The sequence below is a fragment of the Lepidothrix coronata genome, unplaced genomic scaffold, assembly GCF_001604755.1.
Source record: "Lepidothrix coronata isolate B3197 unplaced genomic scaffold, Lepidothrix_coronata-1.0 Scaffold1, whole genome shotgun sequence".
NCBI classification, from domain to species: Eukaryota; Metazoa; Chordata; class Aves; order Passeriformes; family Pipridae; genus Lepidothrix; species Lepidothrix coronata.
In genome coordinates, this window is record NW_016690181.1 from 9967442 (window position 1) to 9988412 (window position 20971).

General features: G+C 39.1%; 1 protein-coding gene across 10 annotated transcripts in view; it reads left to right on the top strand.

The window, feature by feature from the left end:
* LRRC56 (leucine rich repeat containing 56) overlaps positions 1-20971 on the top strand; it is a 76729-nt gene that overhangs the window by 22559 nt on the left and 33199 nt on the right. For 9 of the 10 annotated variants that reach the window (XM_017809076.1, XM_017809071.1, XM_017809091.1 and 6 more), the window contains 4 exons: positions 2830-2998; positions 4848-5012; positions 12925-13012; positions 19786-19846. In XM_017809076.1, coding sequence (XP_017664565.1) covers positions 4857-5012; positions 12925-13012; positions 19786-19846 — 305 coding nt within the window. In that variant the 5' untranslated portion in view covers positions 2830-2998; positions 4848-4856. The remainder of the gene's footprint in view (positions 1-2829; positions 2999-4847; positions 5013-12924; positions 13013-19785; positions 19847-20971) is intronic. The other variant, XM_017809116.1, reaches the window with a different exon arrangement.

Here is a 20971-nt window from a genome sequence, read left to right on the forward strand (position 1 = left end):
TGATATCTTGATATTTCAGCATTCTCTTAAAAGCTTTTTTTCTTAATGGGGCACACAAGTGGAATATTTATGAATGTTCTTTATAGTGTTTACATGATCCCATGATATTAAAGTAGTATTACTGAAGTAGTTGTTACCTCCTTCTGCTTAACAAAACCAGAAGATTAGAATCATACTGTCCAGTCATACACTGAAAAAACTTCATGTTAATAACAGGTCAGATGTTTTATTTTTCAGCTTTTTGGAAGTCGCACCTGCTAAAATAGACTGATGTGTTGCGAGATGCTTTATATTACATAAATGTTGCAGGAACTGTTTTTGCCATTATGGGTGGATTATTGTAACAGTAGTTTCCTGATGACATCATAGTAAATTCCAGCTGCCCAAACAGTTATTTTCCAGAAGAGGTTATCTGCAGTGCACTTGCGCAAAATTACACTTAAAAGGGCCCTCATAGTTCCCTCAGGACTTATAAACCAAACCTTTTGTCAAATCCTCAGTAAACAGAGAATTCTTTGTTTTCATTCTGTGTCTGTGGTAACAGTATGGGCACTACTGTAATTTGTGGTTCTGAATTAAACAAATAAAAACTATATTGTGCAAGACAAGAGAAATGGAAGTCTGCAGTGCAAGCTTCCTGTCATGAAGGGATACATAGCACAGTGCTTCTCAAATGTTTTTTTCCTAGAGAACTTTTAGGCTGGTGACATACAGATAAGGGTCCAAAGATTGCGGAACCCCCACTGAAATGGTACCCTCCCTGTCCAGTGAAGGCCTGAGTAGCCACAGAGCAGGAGAGGATGCTGGCTGAGAAGCTGGCCTGAGGGAGCAGAGATTCCTTTTTGTATGGGATGTTAATATGTAGAGGTATATGCCTTTCCTAGACTAAATCTGGATTGATTACTATTGTTTGATATTTTGTTTGTTTGTTTTTAAACATGCCTTGTCACACAATTCAGAGGATCTTACCCACTCTTAAGAAGCCATAATTAATGTTGAGTCAGACATTCGTGGCGATTGCTGAATTTGAAATGTGTATTAATGTATATTTAATGAAGAGTACACAATCCTACCATTGACCCTTCAATAAATCTTGTAGCAGGAAAGTAAAATCTTGGAGTTTTACCAGTGTCAGACCCTAAGAACATCAAGTAACTCTTCTCTGCCAATTTCTTTCTGGCAAATTACAGTATTCTGCAGGGATTTCAAATAACATGTGGTTGCAAGGATAATTAAATTTTAATAATGATCTTTATTAGTGGTATTTATATATGTTTAAAATGTCCTGCAGTTTTTAATGGACTTTCACAACATGTCTGAGATTTGAATAGCTTGCCATGATCAAGCACACTCACTTTGGTAAGGAGAGTGGCAGCAGTGGAGAAAGTTGTCAGCTTAACAGTTCATGGAATTCAAGATCTTCCATGTTACTGCTCTGGTCATTAATTTCTCCTGCATTCAGTTATTATCTGCTTCCAGTTATCCAGATATGTAAGAGCCTGTTAACTTAATGCCTTTGATGCAAATCATGCAAAAACAAATTCTTTTCTTTCTTTCATGATTTTACTCTTCTCAGTGTTCACATGCAGGACAAAACTCCATTATTTTTTGTCCATTTTCTCTTTCCCTGAAGCTCATCTACTTACTGGTATTGCTTTGCTGTCCCACTGAATGCGTTGAAGGTTTGTACTAGGTGCAGTTAGCTTCCATCCTTGTTGGTCTCACAAAGTCTTGCAGGAATGGTCATTCCATTCAGCTCATACATCCGATACATATCCAATGCAGCCATCTTCCCCATGGAGGAAATCTTCAGGTTTGTGACTTCTCAGCCCTCTTTAATGACAAAAAGATCTTTCCAGTCCCTGTAAATTGTCCCACTGAGGCTAACACTAGTTAGAGTCAATGATTGCTTCTCCCGTGCATTTGACAGAGTCACAGGTCTCTCATTTGGTTTTTAGCATTATAAGTGAGTGGATGAGGTGGCTTTACTGGAATGGTTTTACCTGTCTCAGAAAGTCAGGTGGACCTGATGAAAATGAGCAGTATATCCTCTGTATCTGTAGGAAGACAAGTGTTGTGCCAGGCTCGCTTCTCGCTTCTGCACAGTGCTGGAGATTTCAGAGGCTTTTGGATTTTATGTAAGATTGGCACCTCACCGCTACGATTCCTGCACTCTTTACTTTTCTGTATTCCTCATTTTGAGGATGATATTTTGATCCATGTTCAGGAGAAGATTATTTCTTCTCTGGAGAAAGTTTTGAAGTGATGGAAGCATTTAAAAAATGGCTGACAATAATTCAACTTGATCCCTGGCAATTTGTAATGAAAATACTTTTCTCCTCACTAATCTACTGTTACAATAATTACAAGAACAGATCAATAGCAGGAAGTATAAAACAAAGTGTTACTTTGGATATTAAGCCATAAATTGATCTCCCTGTCAACCTAAAGTAAGTGCTGTATCAACACGTTTCAAAGATTTGAGGACATTCTGAAACATAATAGCGAGGGACCAATAGAGGGAGAACAATCATTTGTTTTATGCAAGTGTGTTAACTCTTTGTGGCCCAAATCTGCATAATCCTGTGATTATCTCGTTATGTTTTACACTCACATGTTACATCAGTGTTCTCTAACTATTGCTCCACTTGGCTCTGGTAACATACAGGATTATCTCTGGATAATAACAATCCTCACTTGAATTAGGAAGAACCACCAGTACTTGCACTGATCCAACACAAATCTTGTGCAATTGGCAAAGTATTCCAGAATTTATATGACAGATATTCTACTCCAAGTCAGTTATTGACCAAAATAATTCCTTCTTAGGAAAATAAGGACAACACCAGAAGATCTTGCTGTCACAGAAGATTCTTTAGTTTCCTTGGACAACTGATGACTATTGCAACTCTTACTGACTAAATCATACTGACGTGCTCTAAAGAAAGCAGAGGAGAAAAATCTGAGAAATTCTAGAATTCTTTGGAAAAAGAAACAGGTAATAGAAATTTATGGGTTGTAACTTTTCTTTCAAAATATAAGACACATAGTGTTTTTGAGGTCCCTCCTAATGGGCAAAAGTATGAAAATATGGAAGTTGTCCTTATACTACTATAGGTATGCTGAGTAGAAGCTGCAAATATCACTGCTCAATTCGCTTATGGTGGTTGTTTTATAATCCAGTAAGAAAGATTGAAAGGAGGTATGTGTCTCTGAAGAATTTGTTCTTGAATATGATTTTTAAGCATTGAATATTGCTGTGGCTTAGATGTAGCACATTTGAGAAGTCAGCTTCTGTAGGAGTGCTTGCCAGGTACGTGCAGTGATCTGAAAATATAATTTTTGCTTTCTGTGGGCTTCCTCTCCCCTGATGAATGTATGAAAGGAGCACTTAGGAGTCTGAGGGTTTGGTTCCTCCCTTTCTAATCCTAGGAGATTCTGCAGAGAGATTTGGTGGATCGTTAATGTTTCGTTGCTGTTTTTCTTTTAATAAGTGCTGCTGTTTTTGCTGACAGTACTGAGTCCTTTGAATTTCTTTTTCTTGTGCAAGTGAAGATTTTTGACTGGACATGAGTAGTCAGAGCAAGAAGTCTCTTCGATCTAAACCTCTCTCACCTACTAACAAGACAGTTCTCTCAAGCAGAGGTGACTAGCTGAGCAGTGAGAACTTCTATTCATCCTAACAGAAATTACTCCTGTGTTTAACTGTTTATTAGTATGAGGGGGAAGGAAGGTGGTAATTCTCAGGTCTTGGCCACCACTGAAGCTTTGTCAGCCAGTTATGATTAGCTTGATCATTTAATTACTTTTCCAGCGCTAAGGCTAAGTATTGCTTCACAGTGGAGAACAGAACAAAACTGCAGGTGTCCCTTTAGCAGAGCAAGACAGCTTTTCTCTAGTCTAGCCTTTTGTTGTTACAGCAGTGTTTCCAGCTGTGATACTTCCTTGCTGCCAAGTAATAGTAAATAGCTTTATAAATCATAGTAGTGCTTGTACCATTCGGGAACAGCCAATTGCTTTTTGCCTCTAACAAGTGTACATATGCTTACTCTCATATTTCAAAGTTAATTGCTAATATTTCTGTGAAAGTAATAGCTTTGGGAATTGAAGAATGAACACATTTGAAGTGCTTCTTCTTCCAACTTTGGATTTCACTCCTCACTTGAAGCATACACAGTTTTGTTTAAATTGTATTTTACATTGATTTTCTCCAAGACTGTCTTAAAAATGAGAAATCAGCAGCCATAGCCTGCCTGACCTAGAGCCAGTGACAGTGCAGGTATATTTAATTTAGGACAGCAATACAGACAGCTTCTGTCCATGCTGCCTTCAGGCAGAGATCAAAATGCTGGAGAGAAGTGGTGGCGTGTCTTGGTACTGGCACTTGCTGGAGTCCAGCAGAGTTTTGCTGAGTGCTGTTCATGTTTCTCAGGAGTGAATGGGTAGGTAGGAGGCCCATGTGGATGGGAAATTCATTGCCACTGGAAAAGGGTGAGTGGAATAGTGAGAAGACTGAAAAGGGCTAGTGTCCTGAGTTGTTTGTTCTCATCTAACATCCTTTTACAGAGCTATGGGTATGCCTAGCTTTTTGTATAACTGCAAACAATAGTTTGCTGTAAAAGCCTACACTGAAGGCTGAGTGAGGTGTGGGACTCTGATAGCTCTTAAGGGTGAAGAAAAGGAAGAATATATGTTACATGACACATTGCTTTGGGTTCTGATTAAAGAAACCTGGATCTCCATAGGCATTTGCTGTCTTGTAATGGGAGTCAAAATAGATTTTACTAAAGGGAAAATAATAAATATGGGTAAAAAAATCAGACTGCTTGTTATCCTTTTGTTCAAAGCGTGTTGAGATGGACCTGAAGTGGAATCCTGACAGAGTTTCTCATCCGGGCTCATCTGGAGTTCAGATGACTGATTTGAATTGGCGAGGCAACCAAAATCCCAGTCCGCTGATTAAAGATGATGGAGAGCTGCTTATGGAGGAACATCTTTCCCCCAGGAAACTGGTGAGTAGGCATCCAACTTTTTAATGAAGTGGAAGAGGCAAACTGGCATATACAGAGCTGCATTAACCTTCCAACTGCTATTGTGCTGATTATGGATTGTTTGTCTGACATTTAGACTCCTGCATGAAGTAGATTCTATCTTATGAAAGTGTATCAAGTGCTTGTCCTCCTTTCACCTTGTTTCGTATCAAAAATACTCCCAGCATGAATGTGGCTGTTTCTATTGCTAGGTTTCTTGAAGCAGCGTGCAGAAAAGTACAGGTAGCGTAATTATAATGTACACAGATCTTGTTAATGCCATCCGGAGTACCTTGAATCTTAGCATTAGGGAAAAAAAATTGCATTAGCCTTGTTCTAGAGATTGGAAGTGTAACTTTAAAAGCACAACTTTTTTTTCTAAATTAGTGAAATCATCTGTCGTGCTACGAAGCCAATTAAAATATTCTGCAAATGCTAGAAGTACTTTGTATGTATATCAAAGTGTGTGGAATTTCAAAGCATATTTGAAAGCCACGTTCCTTTTTGACTGGGGGAAATTATTTTAGTGTGCAGCCTGTTGAAAGAAAGTAACATGCTGAAATCTTCATGAAGGAATTCGCTTTGTGAAATAGTTGTGAAAGAATACTTGGTTGCATATTGTGTTTATTTGCTCAGGACTAATTAAAGGTGAAATCCTGTGGGAGGTGCAGGAGCTGAGAAAATAACCTCATTTTTCCCTGCTAAAGGAAGGGAGAGCTGAGAGCAGAAATTAAGGGGAGAAGCTTTTTGTGTTGCAGAGCTACAGAAGAGTAGCTCTTCTGCTGAGTAGAATTTATGAAAGACAGGTGGGGCTGCCAAGACTGTGGTTCAGATGCTGGCAGGCATTCATATGCCAGGCCGGGTGGTGATCGCAGTATCCATAATCCTCTGTGTATCCACTGCACCAGTGGAGGGACATGAGCTTCCGCAGGCAGCATATTCCAGCTGCAGGTTTACACCACTCCCTAACCACATACCAGTCACCATTTTGACCATGTGCTGTAGATTAAACAGCAAATTGTTCTCGGAACTGTTGTTCCCTTAGTAGCTAAGTCTTTTAGTGTTTGTAAAATGGTTGAAGATGCAAAAATAATTTTCTGCAGAGTGTATACTTTAAGCACTCTGGAGGAAAATTGCTACATGATTATATGATTTATGCCATTCCCTTTCCTCAGGCTCATGAGAACCTCTGACAACTTTTTTTTTTTTTAAACCTGGCATAGAGTTTGACCAGTCTAATGTGTTTATGGCCTTCAACACTCTGTATAAATCCAATGGGAATCTCTCAGATTAGTTTGTATTGTTAGGGTGTGAACCAAAGCCCATTGAAGTAACCAAAACAGCTGCCCTCTGATTCAATAAACTTTGAATTAAACCCTTAGAAAGTTCTTTCATTGGCATGAAGTTCTCTTTCTGAAGCTCTGCTACTTTAGTTCACAGTAAATTGTAAGCAGAAAAGTGTATGTAAGGCAATGTTACCCACATCCCAGACCTTACTGTTCATTACTTTGGTTTTTTTTTTTTTAAATGCAGATAAGTTAAATAATTGAGCCTTTCCTCTTCAAGATTGTGTGTTTTAACATTTGTAAGGAATCCTATTTCAAAAATTCTTTTAAATGGATGCATACTCTCCTGCTAATTTTTCTGGATAGTTATTTCCTGTCCTGGAACCTCACATTTGTGTTGGCATAGCTGGGATACTTCCTGCTCAGAGGAAAAATTACATGACATTGTCAAGGAAACATTTATAGTGTTTATAGCTTGTTTTAATAACATATCCAGTCTATCTATTCTTTGACCTTTATGTTGATCAAATGGAAACCACTGCTTCCATAAATTTACTTCCTCAGGATTTGCAAACATTCAGAATGTTCAAACATTTAATGAAACAAGTTTTCACATGCATATTTCTTTAAGAAACCACATGCCATTGACAATGAAATGGTTTGAAAGGTTGTTTTGCTGAAATCAATACAATTGCAATATCTTCTTGGTTGTCTCATTGTTGTGAATATTTTAGGAGTTATTGATTGTACTCGCTGAAGTGCTCTGAGAAGGAAACTAAGACACTTTTAAAATACATGCTCATTAAAGTAAAATTATTTTACATTCAAATAAGGACATGGGCCCCAGTTCTGCAGTGTTGTGTAGGCAGATATTTGGACACTTGATGGAGGTTCCCGAGGAAGGTTTTTGTACTGAGATACATACTCAGCTTTACTCCTTGCTCTTGCAGTGTTCTCTCTTGCACCAGCTCAGTTGGAGCTTGGGGAGGCTGGAAGGTCTAGCTGTGCAGAATTGTGAAGATTGGGCACCTTGAATTGCAGCCTGCAGCCTTGTTTCCACCTGCACATTTGACTCATTTTGTCCTTTTTTCCAGGAGATTGGCCATCTATTTTGTAGTGAAAACATTATCAGTCTCCATTAGCAGTCCTTATCCTTAAGAACTCTTTGTAAAAGCTGTGATACTTGTATCCCTTCACTTTTTTATCCTGTTGCTGGATTGTTTTCCTCCAAAGAAAGTGAAGTTTGGCTTGGACCAATTTTTTTTTTCCTTTCCTTGTCTTCTTGGACCCTGTAGAACTTATACAGAACCACTGGACCTTTGCCCATTCTCCTCTACTCCATAGCAGACCCCTTCACTTAGACCTTATGCTCGTTCACTGCAGAGTTTGGTCTTCTGTGGCCTTGTTTCAGCATAATGTTCACTTCAAACCCTGTATGATTCCATATCCCTGTTATGTTAATCACATCATCTAGTTTCTGCTTGCTGCCAGCTCTCTTGCTGCGCTATCAGGTAACATCCTTTTATATTTGAATGTTCTTCATCCAAGCTACAGGTCAAAAGCTTTTGATGCAAGAGTTGGTATCATTAGATGTCCTTTTTATTCTTTCTGCTAGTGTCAATGTTAATTTTCTCTTGTACTTTTTAATCTTCCTCTATATGAATAGTTATTCTTGCTTTTTCATTTGTATCTGTCTTAATAATATTTCCGGCTCCCTGCTCTGCTTGTCCTTGTGCTTATGTGTTGTTGTCAGATATTGTAGAATATCAGAGTGAGCAAATTCTCACTTTGTTCTGCAAATTGGCTATTAATAGGCAATCAGTTTTTAACTCTCTTAGGGCTGTGGCACAGATTTTTCATTAAATGTGGAAAAACTGAAATTAAGGGTGCCACCTGTCTTGAATCACATTTTTGTTTTGCTTTATTAACCCCCATCCTCTCCCCACTGTTTGCTAAGGATCTTTTCCTGAATTCCACAAAATGCATTCCACTTCTCACAAGAAACTCATTTTACAAGGTCAAATGATCTTCCAGATTTTGTCACATTATAAAAAAAATCACGTTTGTGTGTGATCTTTAGAGAAGAAAGGAAGTGTTCTCTGATTTCGCTATTTATTGATCCTGCTCCAACTAATCATGTTTTCTAAACTTAGGAACACATGTTCGGAAGTGGTGTTTAGTTTTGTTGCTCAGGAGGTTAGGGTGTATTTCATATGGTATGCAGTCATCCTCGTGGGGGAAAAAATGCTGGAGGGTCCTGGAATAACAGATTGGATTCTTGCTGAAATGACTCGATCATTTCTTTTTTCCTTTTGCAGAAATTTTTTTTGCAGAGAGATTATACTTGAGTTGAGAATTTGAAAAAAAAAAAAAGAAGCAATGAACACATGAATGGACATATTTGCATACAGGTGTAATATTAAAAGAAAACAAACTCACCACTCAGGAATTCCTGTCTTAGCCAAATTAACCAGGATCAGCAAAATAAATGCACAGCTGGAAATATTTCTCTGACAGCTGCATGCAACATGCTCCTCAGAAACATACCTACTTTTCTTGGAGTGTGTGAAAAATCTGGGGAAGAGAGAAGGCATCAATTGTATATGTCAATTTTAATTGAACAAGTATTATTTGCCAATTAAGGAAGTTACAGATAGTTGCAAGTGGGACTTCCCAGCATGCCGGGGTGACTGTTCTGCCACTTGGGAAGCTCTGCAAGCACAGAAGTGTTTCTCATTTGAAATTTTTACAGAATACTTACTGGCTTGACTCGTCAGTCAGAGGAAAAGCTTTCCAAATGAGCGGATGCTCTCCAGTTAGATATTGGCCAAACATTTTGCATGGTGGGAATGGTTTGTGAGCCATCATGCAGTTGCTTCTTAAAATACTGGCTAAATCATTAACCAATAACTTCTGCATAATATCATGAAAAATAGTTTTACTCCTATTTTGAAGAAGGTGAAAAAATGTAAAGTGAACTTTATTCATCTTTGTTTTACTTACTGTGTATTCATCTTCAAAGAATTGTGCAGTGCTTTACCGTGGAAATGTATCCTTTCAAATAGATGAATTTACAGTGGAGTGTAACGCTGCTCAGAATCAAGCTGTCAGGTCACATTCTTGAACATCATGTTCCAGAAGATTTTAATATTTGATTCTTCAGGAAACATCCTCCTTCTCTGTATAACTGGTACCTCTATTGCTGGGTTGCAGGTGGGTGTCAAGCAGAATCCTCTCTGAACACCAACAATCAACCTGGAACTATACTTAGGCTTTTCAAGGTATATTTTTGACTTAAAATAACTCTGAGTATATCTCACTCTTTGCCTATAACAGATCCTTGGTTCCTTTTTGTTTGCTCTACGTGGAGGCTGAACAGCTGTAAACAGCCAAAGAAATACCTCGATGGTACAACACCTTCATGTCTGTAAGCACTCCTGGGGCACAGGCAGGGACGTTCAGAACAGTCCATTGAGCTGTGGGCAGGCAGTCATTACCTGAAGCCACAGTGGGACATCTCTGTCTAGGCAGCAGCCCTAGACCTAGGATGGCCCTAGAAATGAAGAGACCCAGAGCACCGTAGCATCACTTCTGTCCATGTGGTGCCAGACATTTATCTGTCCAAGTTGATGACCCTTCGGTGTGTTTGGTCATGATTTTTTTGTTTTGCTACTCAATAACATCAAAATTCTTCCTATACATGCATCCTTTCAAATTTTGGTGAAGGTTCCTGTGCTTGGACATTAAACAACAGCATAAAAAGATCTTGCTAAATATGTATCATCTTTCTTTAAATGTTTCTGCATCCTTCCCTCAATCTCCCCCATTCCTGGTGTCAGAATTTTAGCTGTCAGAATTTACACGAGATGTATCACACTTGCAGCTGCATCAGTATGCCAAGAATGGTGTCTGGGGAGTAGTAATATCCTAACTATCTTCCACAGGAACCATTCACCACATAACCTTCTCTTGAACTGCTGCCCTGGCCTTTTGCTTGCTGACTAGCTTGCAGTCAACACCTGGGGTCTCTGTGCTTCTAGTGCCTTTAAATGAGCTCATATCCTCCACCCAGGAGCATTTCTTGTTTCCTTTATGTACTGCACTAACTTTTGCATCCCACAGCAAGTTGGTTTCAAGCTCTCCAAGCATCTCCTTGGCATCAGCAGATGGAAGGACAGTGATTTTCACAGGAACTCTTGGAAATGCAGAACATGGAGGTGGGCACCAGGAATACATCTGATTAGCACATGCTTCAAGACAGCTATCTGTAGTTCAAAGAGCTGGTGATGATGGCCAATAACCCTTTCAGCACTGGAGCCACAGTTCTGCCTGCTGCAGTACAAAAATATGGATGCATTAAGCAGCTCAACTCTCAGACAGTGAAAAAAGTACAAATGGTGGATCTGGAATAGGAAAAGAAGGGCAAAGAATCACACTGGTAATCCCTGGTATTATAAAAAGGAATAGGGAACCCTAAAAAATGAGAGAATATAACTTTAGGCAGCTTTTATGCTTGGATTTTTAAAGAGAAAAACGGGGAGCAGAACTGTGAGGGGAAGCTGTCTGGAATACAGCAGGGGAAGGACAGCATGCAGGGAAGTTGCTGACAGCAAGGAGAAAAGGACAAAAAAGGAGCAAAAGTTCCTTGTGGTGTCAGGACCTTTTCCTACTCTACTGACAAAGTGTATGACCCTAAGCTTATTACTTGTTCTGAGACTTCCTCTTGTTCTGATGTAGGCTCTTAAGACTGTTTTGATGGGGAGCAGGGAGGTATTTTTCGGAGGCGGTTTCCTTTAATGACAATAAGCTTACATCCAAATCCAGTGATCCAAGTGCATGGTTGTGTGCCAGGACACCAGCCAGCTCTTGTTTCCACACATAATCTCGTGACAGACAGTGTCATCTGCTGAAAAGGGTTACTGCAAGATGTGCCTTGCAGTGAGAGATCTTGTGTTTACTTGGAGGGAGAAAGCAGTCTGTAGTTGGTAAGCTTGCTACCTTTGCAGGAGCAAAACACGTTTTGTGGTGGCTGCATCTGGGAATAGGAAGAAAATTTCTGGGTGCCACGGGGAACTCCCACATTTTCACCTTAGACCGTTGTTTCTCATACTCTAGTGGGGAGGCAAGACAGTCTGGAAGCTTATATTTTTTCAGCCTACCTAAAATTACAGTTTAAAAAATAAGATTAAAAGTAATTTTAAACATAATGTTTTAAAGATAGTTCAAAAGCAGTTGAAGATATTGGATAATTCTGTTTCTTAGGAGTACAAGTCAACACCTTATAAAGGGAGACAGTTTTTCAAGAAGGTATGCTCAACTTTTTCTGGAAACTGTGTTCTTTTAAACTCAGTTACAGACAGACTGTATTCGGTCCTTTGTAAGAGGATGTGGAACCTTCAGAGTGAATGAAGTTGCAGCCACTTCGCTGCACAATAAAAATGTTACTTAATGAGCAGGAGGACTGCGACCACCATATTTTCCCCTGCAAAATGAATGGAATGTTCTTGTGGTTATTTTTTCTTCCCAAAATTCATAAGCATAAGGTGGTCCTGCACATTCTAGTGAATCATTTCTCCCTTATTAAAAAAAATAAATAATGTTGTAACTTTTTAATATTAAGAAAACTTGTCTCTTGTATGTGGAGGTTGTTGAATGACTTCCTACCTTCAACTTAAGTAAAGGCCCAAAAACTGAGGAGAGAGAAGCTGGATCATAGCAGGAAGAAATAGGAGATGAGAACAGTGGGAATGTGAGATTACTTCAGCTGCTTGTGGAATTGCAGCCTGGCATCTTTGGATTTCGCAGCCTTTCTGTAGTTTTCACTGGAAGTCCTAGGGCTTCCCTCTCTCCCCTGTGTGTGGCTTCTGCTTGTTTTGTTCCTTCTGCTTACCCTGCCAAGGCAAAAAGTACATGTATCAATCAACACAGACTTTAGGGTATTAGGAAAGATCCTGTGATAAGATAGGAAAGAGTCTGCATTCACACACACATCCTTGCTTAATGCAGTGGTTGATCCAACTACAAAGACTTTGTAAAATAATGAGAAATTTTGGAGGCATCTATTTGCATTGCCTAGATATTTTCGAAGGAATTCATAATTCTTGTAACTAGTGTTGTCTTCTTTCAGAAAAGTTGGCTGCTTGAGCTAAAATTATGTTTCCTTTTCACTGGTTCAGGTTAAAAGGCTAACCAGTGTGTTTTATTGAGTTTTACTACCTCTTGCCTTTTTGATTACAGGTGGTACTTAGGGGTAACACTCTCTATCTGCTGAGGATTAGTGCAAGACGTGCAAATTGTAAAGTATGGACATGCTGTTTAAATGAAGCTAATGGCATGTAGGTCTATTGTTGATTTGCAGCTTGAATGTAACCCTTGACCTTGACTCTTTAAACAATGTATAAGTTATGGGAGACTAGAATATTTTGGAGCTACAAGAAAGAAAGGTCTTTGAATACTAAATTTATTTCAATGTGATTGCATGTGTAGCCATTTTGTCCTGAAATATATGTTGACAAAACACTGGTTGAAAGCCTTTTTACAGCTTTTTGCTGCTGTGACATCTGGTTTATTGCATGAGAGTACACATATATTTCTGCTTGTCTTTACAGAAAGCTTTGGCAGGGGTAGATGATCTTCAGCAAGTGAAGGCCCTAGAGATGCGAGTAGATACAAGAGAGACCAGCTTGGGAAACTTTGGTAAGAAAACACTATTTTCTGCTCACCATCTCAAATTTTCCTTTATCGTGTCTTGGACTGGGGACTCAATGACCACCAGCCAATATAAAGTACTGTCCTGCTCAAAGCTCTTGAAACATGATCTCCCTGGTACCTCACACTCCTTGATCTGTTTTCTTGTGTGAGGCTCTAAATAGGACTGAAAATATGACAGTGGGATGAGTGACACCACTTCTGTCTAAAGCCAACTAAATGAGCATTTACTGATTACCTTGTCCTCTAGAATACTTGTCTCTAGCAAAAGAGTAGCCAAAGGTCAGTTTTCCTCCCCTGTAAGATTTCCCTGTGACTGAGATTTTGCCAGTGATATCAGGTGGCTCATGCTGCCAGCAGCCTGTCTTTGCCCCCTGTACTGCCTCATTGAGCTGTGCTGGAGGAAGGTCCTGTAGATACGTCATTTTGATGAGCCACAAACAGCCCTAATGCTTGTAATTCATTTCTATGTCATCATCACTGCACCAGGGAAGTGAGAAGTACCACAGGAATTCCCTCTGTAGTAGAGTTAACACTGAGAATATAAAACCTTCCTTTTTTTCCCCCATACTGGCAATCGTTTTCTGTCATTTGGCTTCCTACCACAACCAAGTCTATCTTCTGTTACACTGAAGCTGAGTAACTACTGCAGGGTAATGTTTTCTGTGCTGAAAGGAGCCATGTCCCCAGAAGTATGTGTTGGTATTTTCAGCCAAGCGGTTAATTTTTCATATGCACATGACTATAATGTAACAGTTGATTAGCTTTAGTGGGTCTTTTGATGTCCATTTGTCAAGAACAGTTAAGCAAGTACAGTGAAGGGGGCTTTTGTCTGAAATTATATAGCCCCCTTGTATTGGTTATTCTGCTTGTTTCACAAATAGGTCTCTTTCTGATAGGCACTTGATAACTTAAAGTAAATTACATCTGTTTCTTTCAGAGATCATAATCTATTCAGTCATGTTTCCTCCAATTGATAAGGAAATCTCATTATGCCATTTCTACAATGCTCAGAAGTGATGCTCCCTTTTCTATGCCATTTTACATTAGCTGTGATGAGCTAGCAAAATGTTTCACCTTTTTCACTCTCTCTTCCCTTTCCTTTCTTTTACTGAAATAAATCCCTTTCTCCTCCCCATGATTAGGCTTTTGCAGCTTCTACAGAATACAGAGCACTATTCTCATGTTGCAAACAATTTCCATTTTGTTTATATCCCACTGTTTGCACCAAGAGTTGGCCCTTGAGGGCCATAAAAACCAGCAGCTGCAGGTCCCCACTGCTTTTGAGAATAACAGAACATCAAGACCGTCCTGAATTTCCTTCTGTCTTTTTTTTGAGTGCATTTCTGAATTTCTTTCCTGAGAAAATCTCTTTGCAAATGTCAACAGGTGGCTAGGGCAGTAAGTTTGCCACTTAGTGCTTCCAGTGATCTTCAGTTTCTTGCTGTTTTTTCCACATGGCAGATGATTTTTATGTGTATTGAGTAAGGCCTAAATTTTTAGGGGTGTTGCAGAGCAGTTGACGTCTTCAATGTGAATGGTGTAAGGAAGACTGCTGTTGAAAGTGTTAGACTCATTGCCTGCTCCCTGTTGGCTGCCTGCCCCTGGAACTGTGCTGCCGACCTGGTCCCTGGTCACAGCAGTCTGGAGAAATAGCCTGAGGGAAAGAGTAGGGTAAGAACCAGACCAGCTGGAATGACAGAAGTTCCAGTTTTTCCCCTACTAGGACAGTCAAACAATAGAAGTATCCAGAGAGGTTTGGAGACTTCATCCTTGTAGGTTTTCAAGACCTGGCTGGTTGAAGACATGAGCACCCTGGTCTGATGTCACAGACAACCTGGCTCTGAGCTTGAGACCTCCAACTGTCCCCTCCAGCCTGGACTGCTCTGTAATTTGGGTTTTTTTGCATTTGAAACCTGGCTAATTGGCTTGCTTTGCAGCCATATTAAAGCACCTAACCTTGTTCTCACTGTATTCATTGGCTGTGGAAGGAGCATCTTTGTCATCGAGAAATTATTTGTTGGATGATTAGTCCAAACTCTGTATATTGTTTTAACTGGTTTTATGTGTAAAGATAAAAGAGGCTGTGCAAGCACTTAAATGGCCAGGTAGAAGTGTTAAAAGTTACTGGACTGCACATAACTGGGTCACCTGGAACCTTGCACCGCTGGAATCCCAAATTTACAACACGGTTTCCACTTGAGAAACATTTCAAGATTCACAGCCGGTGTTACAGACTGTAACACAAACATGCAGGGCCTAAAGATTTCCAGAGTGATTTAAAACTTGTTGCTTGATGTTTTTCTTGAGACCATTCCACTTTGGGATGTGCTAAACTTTAAAGCACCATCCCGCTAACCTTTCCCAGTTTGTCAGATCTGCTTCTACACAATGGCGTGACGTGGTGGGAACAGTTACTTTTCTTAGGGATAGGGTGTGGGCTAAAACACAGAAAGACTGTTATCAAGATATTTTCATGTGATCAGTTTTAAAATTAAGGAAAGGCTTCATGCCAGAGCTTGAATCTGAGTATTTGCAGGGCTTGGGGTAATTGCTGAAATCTCTAGCTGTTTTCAGTGTGCCTTACTGAGTGGCAGGGAAAACACTGAAAACCCTGGCAGGTCTTGTATCCAGCTTTGCAGATCTTGGAGCTGATTTCTGTGCTTTTCAGCTGCATGTAGACTTCAGTTCATACTCAAACAGAGGGACTATTTGCTTTTCATTAGCTTATCCCTTCAGTTTTGATTGCTGACAGATATGGGATTGCATTTGTGACCTGCTCACAGAAATTCATGTTGAAAATAATGGTGTGATAGAGTCATTTAAGACACTACATAGTCCTCTTATTTCTAAGTAATTTCAATACCTACAAATCAAGTTACCCACAGTGCTCTTCGCTGCTACTTATTAAATTGCTGCCTGCTGGTGCCAGGCTCAGTTGATTACGTGTCTGGAGATTGCCACTTCCATTGCACGCATTTTATCAAGGAAAAGCTCTGTTAAAGGTTCAGAAGTAGGCATGCGCTGTTTTTCACCCAGGGTCGTCATCTCTCTTTCCTCTTGCCCTATTTGTTGGCATTCCTGGTGCGGAGCCAGGAGATGTTTGCCGGTAGCCGGTGTCACAGCAGCAGGTGCTGGCACTGTCAGGGAGCCAGTACAGGGGCTGGAGGTGTGAGTCTGGCCCATCCTGGTCTTGGTTTAGCTCGAACTGACAAATCTTGCTGAGTAGGGCTTGGACAAAACCCGCTGCAGCAGGGCTTGAGCGGGGTCTCCATGAGTCACAAGTATGTACTGGGGCAGCATGCTTATGTTAAAGCCTGCACTGATGTGTTTTTTGGGAGATTCACATCTCAGGTAGCTCGACTGCAGCTAGCTTGGGTTTGCCTGCAGGTGCTGCTTTCTTATCTCCAGTTATATTGCCCAGTTCACCTCAGAAATGTGGGGAAAAAAATGCAAGTTAAGAAAATGCGTAGAAATAAGATCGAAGTGATGTATCTTACTTGATCAAATACATCTTAAGTGAATTAAGTAGACTGTTTAATTTACATATCAGGTTGCTCTTGCTGGAAGAGTACAGCCTGTTTTCACATGCCTGTTTTGTATTATAGGATCAACAAAGCATGAAGGTTGCCTAATGGCAGTGCAAGTACTTATCAGTAATTTCTTTTGTGTGCTTTTCACTAGTCCATATTGCAAAAGACATAAGAAGTGAAGACGTGACGTTTTTTGTTAACAATAGGATAACAAGATATATGATGCTACCTAAAGAATACTTCCTAGTGTAAACAGCAAGTGTTATAAATATAAGTGTTATAGATTGCAGAATATAACAAAACCAGCATTTTGGCTGTTTTCTCCTTACTCCTAGTCAGTTTTCTAAATGTCACCTGCTTTGCCAAGGCAGCTCAGAAAGACATCTGCATTGCTACCCTGCTTGTGAAATGCAGCACTTCAGGCGATGTTGTTGAATGTGCTTCTATTGCTTTTATTCACCTACCTTACACTTTGATTTCCTTCTACTCTTCATTTAGTTTTGTTCCACTGGGACAGTACAGTAGAATAGTTTAACACCAGTACATTGTTGGTGGTTAGTAATTTCAGAGCCATGTAACAAAAACGGTATTTAGCAAAAGGGAATCGTAGACAGATGAGATAACGTTGCTTGTCAGTCTGAATTCTTAGCCTTGTCCTGCAATTGTCAGCATTTTCCTGGACCATTCTCATTTTTGAAATTTGAAATAATGCACCATGAAGGCAGTTTCAGAATAAGGAATATATGGTCTGTACTTTTAAAATCAATATTTGAAGTTAATATTGTTGATATTTTAGAGTATTTTTATTTTAATATAAGAATAATTTGTGTCCTTGCTCTCAGGAAAGATGCCATGAAGGTTAAAATTAGGAAAATTAGAAATATATTGTTACATTTGGGTAGATCTCTTATTTTGACACCTTCATTTTACAATTTTCTCTTCTTAATTTAATCCTCCAGGCTCTGATGTATATATAAGCACTTGGGACTGTAAAAACCATGTACAATGAATTTTTAACACCAAAGAACAATTACATATCGATAAAAAACTTAGAGGAGGGAATAACTTGCAGACTTGCAGAAATACATTGCAAAATCTTGTTTGCAGAATTTTGCACTACTACGCATAAAATACTTGTATTTCAGTCCAGCAAACCGCACATTAGAGTGTAGCACTCTAGAAGATCCTAGAGATAGATCATGCCAAAATATCTGAGATGGAGGATCATGTTACAGTAATGAAATAACCAGATGTGAAAATTATATCATCAGCCTGTCACTCTGTTAATAGTTGGTTTTTTCCCGAACCAACCCTAAATGCACTCAGTGGAAAGCTTTTTCTCGGGCAAGTCTCTCCCTTTCTCTTGCACTACTCTTCTTGACTCCTCATTCAAATCTTCTGCTTAATACTAGTTCTTAAAGCACATTTGCTTTGTAATGCTTTGCAATAGCCTTTGCTTGGTAACCCTTTTACCTCTCTGGTTGAATCCATGGCAAGGCTATTACCCACTGCTGAGCTGGTACTGGAAAGGCTACTGCATCCTTCTCACTCTTTCCTTTAACACTTTGGGGGACATCACTGAATCTCTCTGTCCTTATCAGAAACAGGATAGCAATTTTTTTTTAGTCTAGATTTTGATTTTTTTCTGTAGGGAGTTTCTTAGGGCATGGTTTGTATCTGAGGAAGTATTTGCTCAATAGCTAGTATGACTGCTGTGAATAATTACAGAGATCCTAATATCTCCTTTGCCAGGACTCCAGATTGTTTTGTTATAAATGAATAAAACTTGTTTGACATGAGAAGGTATGCCCTGCAGAATAAGGACTATGTGTTATAATTTGTATTCCAATTTTTATGGATTATGGAAAATGATTAAAAAACAAGGCTAAAAAATTTGCACAAGGTGTTTTGAATTTTTTTGGTTTTTTTCAAATGAGCTTTGCAAAGACATGAAGTTAAATATTTGCAGTATAGCATAAAGATCACTCATTATAATCACTCCCAAATAACATTAGATGTAGATTATGCTTCTACTAAACCACGATTCATTAAGATGTTTTTGCCATAACTGCTCTTGTTCTGTTTGGGGAATGAACAACAGAACCTCCTTTGTTTGCTTTGGAGATCCTACTCCTTTTTTCTTTTTTTTTTACCTCTTTTTGTTGTTTGTTTCCATTTTTTTTTTTTTAATTTTTATCCTTTGCAAAGTGTTGGAATGATGCCCTTCTGGACATTGATAAGTCACCCTTGCCAGAGAGTGATTACTCAGAGGACTCATAAAAATATTTGCTGAGAACACAATTTAATGTTTCACCAATGATCCAGTTTGTCTAAAATTGGTATTACTTCAACATGATTGCATGTTATACTGGAGGATGCTCACCAGCCTTGGGTAGGCTCTGCTAGTGGGAAAGGGTAAAAGTTTGTTATTGTCAATAACAAATGTTTCCTGAGACTTATGTCCAAATTATTCTGTACCTTGGAGGGATTTGGTGTATGATTTTGGTTCAGAGACATCTTTAGAAGCAACCAAAAAGGCAAATGTCTCTCAGGGATAGAAAAAAAAAAGCATTAATTAAAGTAATAACAACAGAGTACTGAGGTTTTCATAGATATGAAACTTGTACAATTCAATAGTAAACAATTGATCAGATCCAGAAAATTAAAAAGGGGAAAGCAATGCTTAGCAAAATAGAAGTAGTGTTTTGGGGACCTCTGAGCTATAAAAGATGATGTGACATGGAACACTGTGTTTTTGTTGTTTGACTCAGTTACATTTTGAAGAACTGTCACTTAGCTGTGTATCCAGTTAAGTCCATCACTACTTTCCATAAATAAGTCATGGAATGCTATACTCTAAAGCATCCCTTACCTCTTCAGAGTATCACTCAGTTAATGGTCAGTAAGGATGCGGAATCAGACCAAAGAAAACAGACACCCTTGAAGCCAGTTTCTGTTGTTGTCTGTCTGGAAAGGTGCCCTGTCAGAGAGGGGTTCCAAAAATTATAATTGAGTAGTCATGCAGACAATACGTATATGTTTCAAAAATGCAAAGGATGAAATATTTTTTGAGTGAAATAATCTCATGGATTTTCTTAGAAGAATTCCAGTGCAGATCTGGCAGAAACAACTAAACAGTAAAATTAGATGCTTCAACTTTTAATTGTCCTAAGTTTCCTTTACTCTCATCCCAGGACTGCAAAGTGATTCTTTATTCTGTTCCTATAGGTGTGCATCTACCTAATCTGAGAGAACTGAAGCTGAACAATAGCTTACTTGTGTCTGTGAGGTAAGAAATGAATGATTCTATGAAATAAGTATAAAGAATAACAGTCCACGATTTTATTCAAGTGGTAAAATCTTCGTTTGTGCTGCTTTCATTTCTTCCATTTCTCCATGCTATGATAAGGGATTAGGTCATGTATATATGCTCTGCTACTACATAAGTTTAAGGACGGGACCTGAGCTGGAATAAATCAGTGTAGCTGCAATGGTGCCAATGAATTAGCCCTAGTATGCCACCAGGGAAGTTCCTGCCATCCTGACATCCATGGAAATTTGTTACCAGTTTGAAAGGAGCTAAAACCTCACCTCTTATCTGTGTCTAGGTGCTTGGATTTCAGAATGTTTCAGCCTTTGGGCTCTTATTGTGCACAGTAGCCCATTCTATACAGGTCAGACCAGTTCCTCAGCTGATGAAAATCGCTCTTGGCTCTATTGAAGTTAATGAAGTTGGGTTTATAAAAGCTGCTATGAAGACTGCATGTCCCTGGCTCACTGAGCTTCATGAAATCATCACCTATCTTCTCCCAGACAACGGGGGAGTTGGTTGGTTGGAAAGGTAGAAGTGAAAACCATCACAATGAGGAAGCAGAGCTGTCTTTTCTGTGCTGATAGCTGTATTACCCTTGGTAACTAATGCATGGTGGAAAACTACAGTTCATATCAGGAAAGGGCTGTGCAAAAGGCCATCTTTATTTTAAACAGGACTGCTCTCTGGCTTTTTGTGGCTATCTGCTAAATTTGGGGGGGGGGAAATGTAGTGGTTTTGCCAATTCTTGTTAAAGAGAACATGTTTCCTGATAAGAAATGGGGATAAATTCTTTTTGGTCTCGCTAAAGTTGCTAATGAACTTCAGTTGTCACACTTTGATCTTATTTTCCCTTGTTCTGGTGATGAGATGAAGTATCTGCAGTCTAAATTTTGCTTTTCCCACCTTCTAGTCCATAACATCTAAAAGTGGTAATTCTACATTGCTGCAATTATTTTAATAGCAACTAACCATTGTCATAAGCATGAAATTGCTCCATTATTGCAATGGAGCAATTGCAATATTGCAGTATTGTAAGTAGAGGGTAAAAAAAATTACAATTTTGACAATATCAGAAAATATTATACTAAAAAGTTAAAAAGT